The 14240-nt window shown below is 43.9% G+C and overlaps 4 protein-coding genes across 5 annotated transcripts; 1 reads left to right on the forward strand and 3 right to left on the reverse strand.

Moving 5' to 3' along the window:
* Nucleotides 1-91: 91 nt before the first annotated feature.
* On the reverse strand, nucleotides 92-3016 carry LOC117583563 (SPARC). The gene is made up of 3 exons (XM_034271931.1): nucleotides 2922-3016; nucleotides 1033-1197; nucleotides 92-974 (listed from the first exon to the last, which is right to left on the reverse strand). The coding sequence occupies exons 2-3, from the start codon at nucleotides 1183-1185 to the stop codon at nucleotides 222-224; spliced, it is 906 nt and encodes a 301-aa protein (XP_034127822.1). The 5' UTR covers nucleotides 1186-1197; nucleotides 2922-3016; the 3' UTR covers nucleotides 92-221.
* An 868-nt stretch (nucleotides 3017-3884) lies between these two features.
* On the reverse strand, nucleotides 3885-7710 carry LOC117583560 (ribonucleoprotein RB97D). 2 transcript variants are annotated; one of them, XM_034271928.1, is made up of 6 exons: nucleotides 7554-7710; nucleotides 7101-7330; nucleotides 6783-7027; nucleotides 6028-6720; nucleotides 5813-5962; nucleotides 3885-5645 (listed from the first exon to the last, which is right to left on the reverse strand). In XM_034271928.1, exons 1-5 carry the CDS (start codon nucleotides 7641-7643, stop codon nucleotides 5820-5822), a joined length of 1401 nt encoding a protein of 466 aa, XP_034127819.1. In that variant the 5' UTR covers nucleotides 7644-7710; the 3' UTR covers nucleotides 3885-5645; nucleotides 5813-5819. The 2 variants fall into 2 exon arrangements, with proteins under 2 accessions (XP_034127819.1, XP_034127818.1); XM_034271927.1 differs by having other exon boundaries at nucleotides 7101-7333.
* Nucleotides 7711-7987: 277 nt separating this feature from the next.
* On the forward strand, nucleotides 7988-11964 carry LOC117583565 (oxidoreductase-like domain-containing protein 1). Its single transcript, XM_034271933.1, has 3 exons — nucleotides 7988-8142; nucleotides 11225-11494; nucleotides 11553-11964. Exons 2-3 carry the CDS (start codon nucleotides 11363-11365, stop codon nucleotides 11814-11816), a joined length of 396 nt encoding a protein of 131 aa, XP_034127824.1. The 5' UTR covers nucleotides 7988-8142; nucleotides 11225-11362; the 3' UTR covers nucleotides 11817-11964.
* On the reverse strand, nucleotides 8192-12930 carry LOC117583229 (homeobox protein rough). Its single transcript, XM_034271448.1, has 3 exons — nucleotides 12411-12930; nucleotides 8890-9124; nucleotides 8192-8652 (listed from the first exon to the last, which is right to left on the reverse strand). Exons 1-3 carry the CDS (start codon nucleotides 12928-12930, stop codon nucleotides 8286-8288), a joined length of 1122 nt encoding a protein of 373 aa, XP_034127339.1. The 3' UTR covers nucleotides 8192-8285.
* Nucleotides 12931-14240: the final 1310 nt, after the last annotated feature.

The raw sequence follows: 14240 nt of genomic DNA on the forward strand, positions 1-14240 counted from the left end.
TGAGTGCAGAAATTAAAGGATATATAAGGATAAGCGCAAAATAATTACACGAATAAATTTAATAAAAATTATAATAAAAACTCAAATCCTGTTATTTCCCCATAAAACAATTTATTAGAGACATTTAACAAATATTATTGAATGTTGCAATAAACTTTGTGCACGAAAATGTGTTGAAAATTAGGATTGTTAAACGAATATCAAACTCTAAGCTCAAAGCTCTAGCCCAAGAGATGCGGCTGTGCCTTCTGGACATCGTCGCAGCGCTCATTGAGGTCATCGGCATCCAGCTCCAGGCATGCGCCCCACTCGACCAGGGTGATGCGATGATCCTTGTTCGAGTCGCAGCTCTCCAGGAACGGGGCAATGCAGTGCTCGAGGCTGACCAGCGGCGCCCGGATGGGGAACAGCTCGTGACGCGACACGGAACGATCGGTGTCGCCATCCAGATCGCACCACTTCCAAACGGCAGCATTTGCCCAGCGACGGGAGTTGTTTGTCTCCGCCTCCAGCTCCATTTGCATGTAGTGCTCGGTCAGCTCATCCCGCTCGGCCAGGTCACGCATCACGTTGAACAGCCAGTCGCGCATGCGGCGCGGGAAGTCCTTCAGATCCTCACCGTCGCAGGTGCGTGGCTCGTGGCAGGTGCCGTAGTAGTCGATGTGCATGTGAGCGTTGTCCGGATTGCGGCAGCCTTCGTGCTGGATGTCGCACCAGCAGCGCTGCTGATAGACGGAGCAATCCGAGGGCCAGGTCTCGTTCGTGTTGGTGCAGACAAGGCGACGTTTGTCCACCTCCTCGGGGCAATCGGGAATGCACACGCACTCGGGCTTACCGTCGTTCAACTGGCAGATGCGACCAGCGCCGCAGGGCATGGTCTCGCACAGATCCACCTCCACAACCGGATTGAGGAGATTATGCTGAACGGCGGCCAATTTGCTGGAAATCTCATTCTCACGCTCCACATCCTTGATCTGTGAACGAGTTGCATGAATTTCAATTGTGAAAAAGTATTTTGGGTTCTGTTCCCACCTTGGCCTTCTCCTCCAGCAGGCGCAGGAACTCCTCTTCGTTTTCATCCAGGTCGGACAAGTCCAGATCCGACAGATCCAGATCCTCCTCGGCGGCTTGGCCCTGCGACAAGGCCAGCAGCGCCAATCCGAGCAACAGCCAGATGGAACGCATCTTCTAGCAGATCTTAAGAGTGAGGGGAGAGGTTCATTTTACAAAAGTTTCTGCCTTAACTGTACCGCTGTGCCGGAACGTAACGATCTTTTTGGTTGTAAACTACCCCTGCCCCAACCCTAACCTTAAGGGGTGGTTTACATGCTGCGGAATGCTGATCGGACTGCTGCATCAAAGACAATTGAAGCCGTAGCGAAAATGCGCCACAGGGTTCAAGAGGTCAAATGCGTACATTTTCGTACAGTTGCAGAAGCAGATGGAGGAGAGAACTGTCGTCCATCTAATGGGGAAGTGAATTTATGGATCTGTGCAAAAAGACAAATGAAAACAAAGCCAACACATTGTTGTCTTGGCAGAGAGGGGAGTGCAGTGAGTGAGTTCCTTATTATAGATTGGGGTGAACCCGCCAGAAATAATGGAAGTCGGAAATGTGTTCCATAAAACTAAACCAATAAGAACTCGAGAAATCCAATTGAATATCTAGAAATTTCGACTTTGCATTGCATTTGAAGAGTGATGAAATGGTAATTATCAAGGGGAAATATTGTTCAAGTTTAACCATGGAAACCAAACTAAATTTTTAGTCGGAATTACTTTGATCTACCCCCTAAATGTGTTATATTTCTGATACACTTCCGCTAAATATTTCTCTATAAACTGCAACCTCAAGAAAATGGTCCATAATACTCTATGGACCGGGGAAAGCATGTCGAACACATGGCAAAAAGCTTTACAAAAAATAAAAATCTTGTTTATGAAGTCATCTTTAAATGGAATATGTATGTGTGTACATACATTTGTATGTATCAACTTAGTTTCCATGTACTCTAGGTAGAACTGCCTGCCCCTGATTAAAACTGACCTTAATGTTAGAAACGAAAACCATATTTCCATAGATCCATTATAATCAGCCCAAGATGTCGCCCCAATTCGAATGTCGCATGGTGTGTGGATTGCCCAACGACAAATTTTGTGATTATAGCAAGGTCCGACTTGGCCCCAGTCTCCATCACATCTCACTGCTGCTTATCAGGATCGGCTGCTTCCGTTTTCGGGGCGACTGAGATTTGCTTAATCGGAGAAATAATGCGCCACAAATGTAAAAAGAATACAGAAAAGAGAGACAGCTGCAATTTCCAGGAATATACACAAGAGTTGGATGCTGAAATGCATTCCATAGATGCATGTATGCCTGTGCATTCCTATACAGATGTGTCGGGCTTTATGGTGGATACATTTGTTGTGGTTGCAGTTTAATTATAACGAAAAGTCGAGCAACAATGACGTGATGCGGCGAGTATATAGCCACAGAGATGTTTATGTTGGGAGGCGAGGCTGATGAAATGCAGAGGATTGACTCTGCCTGCTGCCCCGTTGTACGTCCAACCTCAAGAAAAACAATTTAGATTCATCTGCGGAACTGCATAAACTGCCAACGATGATGATGACACTTCTAAGGAACACTCTCTTGACCTTGCAACACACAGAACAACACAAACTTGTCTTGGAAATGAAATGAACTCGAAATTGATTGGCAAATTTCCACAAAAATTGAGCTCAATTAATCACCAATCGATTCGCTGACCATTTGCCAATATTTATTGCAAAACATTGAACTTGAGGAGGAAACTTGAGAAAAAACCAAAGCTGTCATCCAAAACGTTCCAACGAACTTTGAACACTTCTTACAGACCAAGATCGTATTATACACTCCGCTCTATTATATTTGTACTCACTATATTACTCAAGTGTTATTCCTTATTCAACTGTCTAAGCGCGTTGGGGTTGGGCGAATGAATGAATTGCTTGGGAAAGATTATGGATCGCCTGAAAAATAAAACTGGAGCACATCCAACATTTGGAATGGGGGCCCGAACTGTCGCCTCAAACATGCTGCCTTGCAACATGTTCGCTCGCAGAGAAAACACACAAAAAGTATTCATTTTTTTATAGTTCTTTATTTATTAGTTAGACAACATTTCAGTAAATAATATATGACTTACCTCCCAGTGTAAATGCAAGTTTTCGTTGGTGCTGCTCCTCTCCAGTTTTGTCTCAGGTTGTTGGTGGTTTTTGTTGAAAAAGAAATATTGTGGTTTGCTTTAGAATGTCTGTTTAAAGATTGCATTTGTGTTGTAAAGATATAAAGCAAAAAGCGCACTTATTGAAAAGTCTATATCGATATTGTATCCTATGCGAATGTTACGATCTGAAGTACGAGTACACCTGGGTGGGTTGCCTCTGCGCTAACTTACCTTAAGGCTACAACAAGCTTGTCTCAAGCGTTTTTAGGGCTTAGCATTTGCATTGGTAAATATGTTTAAAATTAGTTTGAAAATTGTGTAGGGGCTTGCGATTACGTTTGCGTACCTAGAATTGCACTAAAAATTAACTAAATCTTTATAATAGCATTACAGATTAGTGACTACTTAGACTGGCATTCACTTCTTGGACGGGAGAGAGAGAAATGGAGAGATAGAGAGAGACTTACAACTGGATAGTAGCTCAAAATAAATGTTTAGATACAGATACAGATACATAGTGTTGGTTTTTCAGGTTTTATTTATTTAAAATAAATACGAATTTTCATATATTTTCGGTTAAGTGATTAGTGTGTGTTTTGTATTCGTAAATGTAGAGAGTGGAGGACTGGCTCTAAATGAAGCTGGCAAAGTGGACCCGCGATCTAAGCCTCTTCGCATATTTGCTCTTATTCTCAATACATAATTAATCGTATATATAATATATGTAGTATATATAATTCATAGATCAAATTTAAAGCCTTTGGCGTGAGCTACAGAACGTAAGCATACATATAATATAAGTGGTAATAATATTGTAGAAAGAGAGAATAAGTATTCATACATCTAGTTAAACTGTTGATCTAAACTTAACTTAGAGTTCCGTGTGTGTCGTGGTTCGTACTCAAAATCAACATTCATATATATATAATTACTATATATAGTTTCTCATCGTTTGTCAAACAAAAACAAACAAATTCTGGCCCAATAGATGGGCATCAAAACGTAAAAAGCTTCCAAATAATAATATAACAAAAATCATGCGCGTATTTTCGTAGTTCTACTGATTCACTGGACTATTACTAAAATAGAGTGACACTTGCAGCCATTCGAATTAGTTTCGAATTGTTGAACACTATGCTTTTACTCAACACCATAAGTTACAGTATTTCTGGTAACACATGACGAAAAATAATGGAATAATCTCATGGGAACTGAGGGGAAATCGATTAGAATAAGTCGCTAATCATTAAATTAAGAACTTACTCAGCACTGATATTACACTCCACAACACTTTACTTGTAATAATTAAATTAAATTGAATGTCCTATCCTTGAACGTTTTACAACCCTATGTCTATATAATCAATTGATTTTTGCAGAGTCTAGACCTCCTAATGATTGCAAATGTTTATTGAAATTCACTTTTTTGATCATATATCATAGCTTGTATGCCATCATATTGAGTTAATCCAGTCAATCAGTGGAATGAGCGGGCAGTTCAATGACAGTTGGTGTGGAGAAACCTTTTTACAGCATTATAGAATCATGTTTGGATGTCTTGTATAGCAGCTATATGTAGTAGTCGAGTCGTTTATGGTGTATATAATCTTTTTGCTCTATAAAAATTGACAATAGTTTTGATATCAACTCGTGTGTACATCGATTGGTTAAGGCCACCCACACACCCGTGCTACGCCCGCCAGCTTAGCGCTGCGCTTGGTTTGATTACGATTTGATTTGATTTTAATTTTATTTTATATTCTTTTGTTTGTTTACGTTTATGTTATTTCTGGACGTATCTTTTGTTTTGCATTTGTTTGTTTGTTTGTTTTTAGGTAATACAAAATCTCTATTATCTAGCTATACGAATTATGGCCAATAAGCTCAGGCTAAAGCTGCGTAATTTGTAACTAATTGCTAATTTATTTATTGCTTCCATTTGTCAATCCTTAGTTAATATTTTTTGCAAGCAAACGCGCGCTGCACGGACGCTTGGTTTCGAAAAATGTACAGAGATTTGGGAGGATTCACGTTAAGATAGAGAGCACTGGTAATCATCCATCCGTTAAGATGTTCAATAAATTCTTTCCGTCGCCCATTCCCCTGTTCTAAATGGGGGAAGGCATACATTCATTTCGCGATGTATGCAATAATGGTTAGGGGTTAGACCTTTGGACCTCCCAAACATTGTTATAGAAAATATTTATACATATAGTCTGTGGCTTAGATCGATAGTTAAATTATCAATGGTATAGCTTAGGTGTAGAGTAAAAACCGTAGTTAGTTGTCCTATTGATAGATAGAGAGACAATGCGTTAAGTGTCCTGTTTGTTTTTCAGTTTCTTGTTTCTTGATTCTCTAACTCTAAGCGAGTGTGTGTTGCTAGCTTAACAGTATCTTGATTCTTTTGCTGCACAAAGTGCGCACAAAAAGGCATCTAAATCAAAAAGAATTGTTCACATTAGTTCATACGTTAAACATTTTTTTAAACATACATAAATGGGGGGGTCGGCAAGACGTATTTTGGTTGTTTTTTTCTTATGAATTAAACGACAGCTAAATGGCGAGGGGACGGGTTGCGGTCGCAGGGCGCTCTCTACTTACCGGCAATCTAGCGGCGATACTTGCTATTGGCACTGCCCCCAACGGCCACCGAACCGTTTGACACTCCCTTTGGCAGCGGTGCATTTCCATTCGGGGGCGGAGCTGGAGAACTGTACGGCCCATAGCCACTGGCCGGCGGCTGTGCATTATCTGTGGGCGAAACAGAAATGGAATTCATGAAGCAAACGAATTCCGATCGAAGCGAATCCACTCACGGTAATTGTTGGGGGGAGCTGCCGCATAGGGGTTCATGCGATTCGCATTCATATTGTTGTGCTTCGTGGGGCCACCGCCGTAGTTCTGCTGATAGCCAGTGCCGAAATTCGGAGGCGGTTGCTGGTGTGGCGGCGGACCCTGCGGCAGTGGTGCTCCAGGTACGGGTGGCGGTGCATTGGGCGGCATGTTCCAGTTACCCGGTGCCGGCGGAGGTGGTCCATTGCGATGATGATCCATTGGTGGACCACCAGCACCTGCCGGTGGCTGCACAGGCGGCGGACAACCCCATTGACTGGGATGCCACTGCTGTGGACCTGGCGGTGGCGGCGGCGGAGCATTCCAACCATTCTGTGGATAGCCATTCCAGCCGTTCATTTGCGGCGGTGGCTGCTGATAGTAGCCCTGCATCGGTGGCGGCGGACCCCAGTAGTTGTAGTTGGGTGGCGGTGCATTGATTGGTGGCGGCGGCTGGTGCGGATACGGAGGCATTGGCTGTTGTGGCGGCACAGGCGGACGGTAGCCGGGCGCCTGCATATTGCCATTATGCGGCTGAGGCGGCTGCTGTGGCTGTTGCTGCGGCGGCTTGCTGCCATTGGTCGGCGGTCCCTGGGACTGCTTGTCTTTCTTTTCCAAGTTATAAATAGATTTCTTAACATCCACGTGCACGTATTTAATGGAATGTTGTTTTTGAACTAGCACAAGAAATTCAGAATTTTAGAGGGAAACACACAGATGGATGGCACTCTCTACTCACGTATTGCCTTGTCCACAGCATCGTAATCATCGAATTCTATAAATGCAAATCCCCGACGCTTGCCGGTGGTTTTGTCGGTGAGCAGCTTCACGGAAACCACCCTGCCGAATTGCACGAAATACTCCCGCAGGCAGTCCTCGTCATGATTGTCCTTTAGGCCGCCGACAAATAACTTTTTCACAGATATATTCGTCTCACGGGTCTCACGCTCCGGGCGTGGCAGCGCCCGCTTGGCCTCCACCGTTCTGCAAGAGCAATAAACAATATCTCTGTCATCCCATTCGGAGAAGTAAAGTGTATAAATAGCACGAAACTTACTTGCCGTCGATGATATGGGGCCGGTTCTCCTGTGCTTTGTCCACCATCGTGGACTTTGTGTAGGTTATAAAGCCGAAACCACGCGAACGTTTCGTGGCGGCATCGCGCATCACCACCACATCGACCACCTTGCCCCACTGCCCGTAGAACACCTTGAGGCCCTCCTCGGTGGTGTAGGGCGCCAGGCCACCGATAAATAGCTTACGCAAGTGCTCCAATTCACATATGTCCTGCTGGGCGCATGACGCAACGGTGCCGGGACGGGTACGGGGACAGAGCGGGCGGGAGTAAAACGCATTAAAGATGCGTCACAGTGAGACATTTGCCATACAAACATATACATACACACACATACAAACAGGTACACTCATGCTCATGCCCCTGTGTGGGCAGGCATGGGCGTGTGTATGTGCATGTGCGGCTCGACTGCCGAAATCTCAGCTTGATACTTACATCATCCTCCCGATCGGGTATTTCTATGGTTTCCGTGCTGGAGGGATCCTCGCCGGATGTCTCCTCCTTGATTCGCATTGGATTTGACATGGTTATCACAAATTATAACCAATCAAAATTTTTTTGTTTTTATATCGGTGGCAGTGTGACCGCGGAATTATCGATAGAATATACCGCAGAACACCTCTTAAATAGACCGAAACATACCTAGTCACTTTACAAATATGCCGTAAATATACCGTAATCTTAAATCAAATTGCCATTATTTGTAATATTACAAGCTATATAAGTTAGTAAACTCAGCATTAAAACTATAATTTAATGCCATTCTAGGAGAAGAATTAACTTTAAGTACTTGTTTTGGATTGCTTATAAATAAATAGTGTTTGCGTTAACATTTCACTGTTGCACTTTACATGCCTCTGTCAGGCAACAGCTGTTTGCCCCACAGGGCTGCATTATTGTTTGTTCGTTTTTTCTTGTATTTGTTAAAAACAAAAATTCTCGTCTTTTTTCTTACATAAACAAAAGCCTGCGGGGGCTAAGAGTGTGCAAATGTTCTCTATAAACTTTCACTAGTGTCCAAAAGGTGAGAAACGCAAAGAAATACGCTCGGTTTGGTGTTTGTTTGTTCAGCTGAATTTATTCGGTAATTAGCTTAAGCTGATTGTGATTAGTTTAGTGGCTAAATCTAAGTTAAAGCTCAATTAAAAGTAGCTGCCTGGTTAATTGCTAGCAAGTATTGACTGCTCGACTGCCAGCACTTCCGCTGCCGCCTCCGACGCTGTTGCTGTTGTTGTTGTTGTTGTTGTTGCTAATATTGAAGGGAAGGCGTCGGCGTGGCTGCGTCTCGTAGCGCTCATCGATGTCTATATAATTAGCATCTGGATGTCCGCCTCCATTGTTATTTGCGTGCCCCTGCGTGCTATCTTTTGGCAGCGCGGCCGTCGCCGCTGGCGTTGGATAGTAGCCGAGGCCCACGCCGATGCCTCCGCCATGCGGCAGCGACGTCGTCCCACTGCTGGCCGGTGCGGCGTAACTCGCAGTTGTCTGATGACCCATTATAGAGCTCATAAAACCATTGGCCACGACAAAGTTTCTGAAAAATTGATTACATCAAAATAGTACTCCAGTTAGAGGGGTAAACTAACTCTCCCCCCTCGATTAGGATGTCTGTCTAATTGAGTTTGTGTGCGCATAAATGTCGTAAAATTAATTTCGTGTTAATTTTAAGTGCGGGGGCAGGACATCAATTAAAATTGTGACATTTCCTTGAATTACTTCCGTTTCAAAAAGGGGGAGGTGTCCCTTGTCCATTTCTCGGTGCTCCACTCACCTGTAGTGCTGATCGATTTGTGCCTTTTCTATGCGTTTATCCTTTGCCCTGCGATTCTGAAACCAAATCTTGATTTGGGTTTCTGTGAGGCGCAACGTTTCGGCCAGCTCGAAGCGGCGACTCCTGGAGATGTACTCGTTCCGATGAAACTCCACTTCGAGGCGCAGCGTCTGCTCGGTGCTGAAGGTGGTACGCTGGCGCCGCTGTCTGCCTTCCTTGCGACGACGGCGTGCCACTGAAAGGGGGGAACAATTGGTGTTGGAGATGGATTAAGGGGTGGCTTACACAGATTATTTTTAGCCCTAAGTGTTCCCAATCAAAGTTCAGTCATTTATTTCTGACCCAATCTTGTTCCAATCCACAAACTCTGTCCGAAAGAATACCCTAAAATTTGCTTATTTTCCTGGAAAATATGTACATGGCCAAAAGTCTTAATGTATTCCAAATTGTTATTAAATTCCTCAAGAAATATTCATCGCTGAAATATTTCTTCAACTAATCACCATTCGCTTCCATTCCAAAGGCGTTCCAAAAGCACTTCCCATGTCCCACAAATGTCTAAATAGATCATCATTTCATTTCGCTTCACATCTGTAAATGTTTATTCATAGTCGGAAACTATTTCCCCGCTCAATACCAATGCCAATTCCCCGCCCAAACCCATTCATCCGCCCGCACACAATGGAGATGTTGAAGCGAAATTAATCTTCCATTAACAAACCATCCCGACAAGTCCTCGAGCAGCTAAACGATTCCGAATGTGGCTTGCGTGTTTGTTAAGTTGAGTAAATAATTAACCACTGCTTTTGGCCGCGATTCTTCATCGCGTTTGTGCTGCACATTAGTGAATGCATTTTACACGCGTTCCGCAAAGTTTCCTCTTTTTTTAGCATCTTCTTTTTCTCTTGCTGGGCGAGCAATCCTATGCTGCTGATCCGGGAAACTTTGAACAATGCCAGCAGCTGGCTAGCACTCCCCTGCCATCCTCATCATCATCATTATCATCGTCATCCGTGAGGAGCGAGCACAGGGACTGGACTCTCATTCACATTTTCCAACCATCCATCCGTCCGACTATTTCGTTTTACATTTGCTGACTGTGTGGTGTGTGTCGGCGCGGCTCGGCTCTGTCTTTGTCGCCGAATTGGTCCAACCAACCGCACATTATGCCCCCCCATTACTGCCCCACCCTTCCCGCAACGCGGGAATTTTGCTTTGGTGGATTTTAGAGACTTTTCTAATTGATGTAACAAGGCGAAGAGAAGCTGACAAGTTGTCACTCGGTGGGTGTGAAGCTCTGTGAGAAGTGTACACTCTATAGAGCAGCAGATTGGGGAGGGAGTTTACTCTGCTAATCTCTACCGAGTAGTTTTTGCTTGATTACCTCTTTTGCCTCAACACAGGCTTAAGTTCTGTGTTTTTTTCTGGCTTTCTGCTGCTTTGAAATCACGTGTGAAATTCAATATGCAAGTGTCCTTTGGTTGCTTTTCTTGTGGTTCCCCCGCTATTTTTTTAGGTTTCCTGTCAAGCTCAATTACAATGTTAATTTTTTGTTGGCTTACTTATGATTTGTACAAGCTTTAGCCTCGAAGCTAAATGAATATTGTAAGTGAATATGTGACACAACAAGGGGGGAGTAGATTTCATAGATTTTTCTTTGATTAGATTTGGTTTTTGTAGCGACAGCAAAAGGACTTCAATTGCGTCTTGGTCTGTGGATTGTTAATACAAATTTTGAGCTACTATTAAAGATACAATTCCTATGGCAAGCTAAGCTCAAAACACTTTAAATTGCAAAAGGAATATCCACAAATATTAATACACAAAAATCCCTTAACTTTATCCAAGATAGGATGAGGTTTCAGATGTTTTCCCTCCTTCCCATAATTGAACCTTTTGCACTGGCCAACAATTTCATCAATTGCTTCCAATGATTACCCACCATTTGCCTCACTGCCTACCGCGCTGCATGATCCTTTTTTCATTATCCTGCCCACACCTGAGCACACACCTGAATCCTGAATCACAAGCCGCAAAAAGCAAACCGCAAACCGCAAACCTCATCAACCGCATAAGAAAACGAAAATGCCGCAAGTAAACGAAAACTTTCACACCTGAATGCATTTTAATTTTTTTTCCTCTCATTCATTTTTTTGTTGTTATATTTTTTTTCTGCCCCAACTAATTTCTTTTCCCCATTTCTCATTGTGTGGCCAGTTCGTGGCCTTTTTTCATTGCTGATTTATACATAATCCTTGCTGTAAGGACGATATTCAATATCACTTGCACTTAATCATTTTTTCTGCTTTCTTTTTCTGCATCCGATTTTTTGTAGTTCCTGCGGAACTAAGTTTTTTGCTGGCCTGCTCTCGGCAGCACCTGTGCTTCGGTGGAGGCGTGTGAAATGCCCAACACTTCCGCAACTCCTTTCCAGTCATAGAATTTCGGAGTTCTTGCCGGGATCTGGTGCAAAATGCTGGCTCCTCTGGGCTTCAGTTGCCCGCGCTGTTTGCTGCTCAGGCGAGTCGGAGGTGGCGGAGGAGGACGCTGGGCCATCGCTTCCCTGGCCAGGCAATTGGCCGATAAAACGCCAAAGGACATTGTGGTAAGGATCTAAGCTATCTTCTGCACACTTTCTATCTATGGGATTTTTCTACCGTCAGATACCCCCAGAGCCCACCACGTGCTGCATGTCCGGCTGTGCCAATTGCGTCTGGCTGGACTACGCCCAGACGCTGACCAAACTACTCGACGGCAATGATGAGCGTGCCCGTGAGTTAGTCCTTAGCAAGATCACCGATCCGAATCTGAAGATGTTTCTCAGCCTGGAACTACGCCAAATGAAGCTGCTGCACGAGGAGAAACCCCAGCCCCCAGCAGCAGGTGCCAACGAGGACACGAACACTCCAAAGACACCCTCAAAGTAGTACAAACAAAATTTACACCAAAATTTATGGTTTTTTTGATAGTTAGGAAACATTTCGTAGTAGCTCAAATTTACTCATGTACTTAGCGTTTAAGAACAACAAACCTCATTATAAGATCTAAGGGCTGCGAAAGCAAATATCATAAAAAGTGTGTGCGTTGTTCAGTGATTTGTGGGTGTAAAAAACGGTTGAAGGTGAAGGTATGAGAAGAATCAATGAAAATGTGTTCTATTGCACAGGGAAAGTTGTGGCAGTGGTTTGGTGTCCTTTAGTCTCATTTTGCTTACAGTTTTGGTATGGCTATTGATCTGCCGTGTGGCTTGGACTATCTCATTATATTTTGGCATCATTTTATAGCGTTCATTTAAGGGGAAATCCATCTAGTGACATTAAGATATTCGATACTACATTTTGAACGTATGGTAAATCTCTCAACCAAGCAAATCCCCTGCAAAATATCTGCTAAATATCATCTTTAGGATCCTCCTTAAACATAGAAAATCTATTCACCTGCAGCTTCAATCTCCTACCAAACACAATTAGCTTTTAGCGTAGCTCCTTCGCCGCCCCCCTTAACACCAAATTTCTACTCACAAAAGGCAGTAAATCCAGCGCTGAAATGGGGATCTCCAGGAAACCCCGGCGGAAATCCTGCGGGCAGTACGGCTACGGCAGCTCCATTTCCGGCTGCCATGCCAGGCAGCTCGTTGCCGTAGCTGTGCTTCTGCTGCTGCTGCTGCGACGGGTAATCCTTGGAGGCGCCATAGAACTCATACGAGGGAAATCCAACGAGGGACACGCGCTCGTCGCTGATGGAAATGTCCGGAGAGGAGACGCTGCCTCCGTCGCTGTGGTAGGGTGTGTCGCAGGCAGGCGGCGGCTTGTGGTGGGTGCCCACATCGATGTCGCCGCTCTCGCTGCTGCGCGTCTCGAGGTGCCCGTAGAGTCGCTCGAAGAACTGTCGCGGCGACGAAGGACGCTGCGTAGGTGTCTTGATGTTTGTCTGTGTCTGCGACAAAATGGGATTCGAAATGGGACTGGCGGAGGAGGTCTCGATGCGATCCCTAGCACTACCCTGCACAGCAGTCACCGGCTCCTGGTGTTGGCGTTGCATTGGATGAGGCGTTCGGTTATAGTCACGGCGCTAAGTGGACGACTAATCGCTTGTATAATCGGCGAGCGACTGAACTTTGCGTCACTTCCGATGGACGGCGGATGGGACCTTTGGTCAAGCGACGGCAACGGCGACGTCGACGCTTATCCTGTGCTGACGCTGCCAGCGCTAGCAAAAACAAACAAATTATGCGCCACATCAAAAAAATTAACAGCAAAGACGCCTAAAATTTCCGTTTAATAAAGAAACGTTATCCTGCCACAGGCTGCAGGCCAAGGCAGGGCTGAACGACGCTGATTGGCTGGACTGTTGATGAAACTTAACACCTCACGTTAGGGGTGTTGCTGCAAGGACATGGAGTGGAGTCCTTTTTTTTATAGGGACGGAGCGTGCGCATATTCAAAAAATAAAATTGGTGTGACCAGCCAGCTAGGTAAGGTAGTGTGACCCATTGACAAAAATACTATCCGTTTTTTGCCCATTTCCTATTGGCCAATCCTAATGAACGCTGATTGGTTGATTTTCATTGGTTACACATTTTAGGACTCTTTATTGGTTGAAAAGCGAACAAAAGATTAAGAAACAATTTAGAGAGTTACAACTTTTACAATCATTGCTAAAATTGATTTTTAAATTGGATTTAGCTAGTTTTTGGGGCTGTCTAAGGATTTAAGGAGCCGAGACGCCTCTTTACCAATTATGTTATTTTACACTTCTACCGGCCATTTTTGGAACTAGCACATAGCAAAGAAACGAACCACACAGCCAATAAAGCAGCTTTGCAAAAATATTGTGTTATACTAATGTAGAAATGTCCCTGTACCTGTTACTTAACATTTCGTGAACATTTCAAGAATATCGCTTGCAATTTAATAAATTCCAATACAAATTTGAAATATATAAGGCCATAAGGTATACAATCCAATAAAAAGGAGTATTTCTAATAAGCCAAGTTGATCCCCAATCGGATTAAATTATTGTTTTAGTTTTAAAAGTAGAACTAGAAGATCAGATCTACTAGAAGATCAAAGTCGAGGAATAGTGCTTGAAAATGTAAGTGTGAACGTATATTATTTGAGAGATATTTCTGTGTGATTTCTGTGCTCAAATTGAGCCGCAAAAATGAGGAGAGAGAGTATCTTGCTCTCTCCGCTGACCTAATCCGCTGACCTAATCCTCTCTTTTGCATGTGACCGCAAGGTGTGGCAAGTAAGTAAAAAAGGACGAACTTTCCAAAGCTCCCACCTTTTTCGCACCTGTTTAAGGATTCATATAACATGCCATGAACGATTTCGTTTGTATGAAATCAA

The sequence above is a fragment of the Drosophila guanche genome, unplaced genomic scaffold (genome assembly GCF_900245975.1).
Source record: "Drosophila guanche unplaced genomic scaffold, DGUA_6, whole genome shotgun sequence".
In the NCBI taxonomy this organism is placed as follows: Eukaryota; Metazoa; Arthropoda; class Insecta; order Diptera; family Drosophilidae; genus Drosophila; species Drosophila guanche.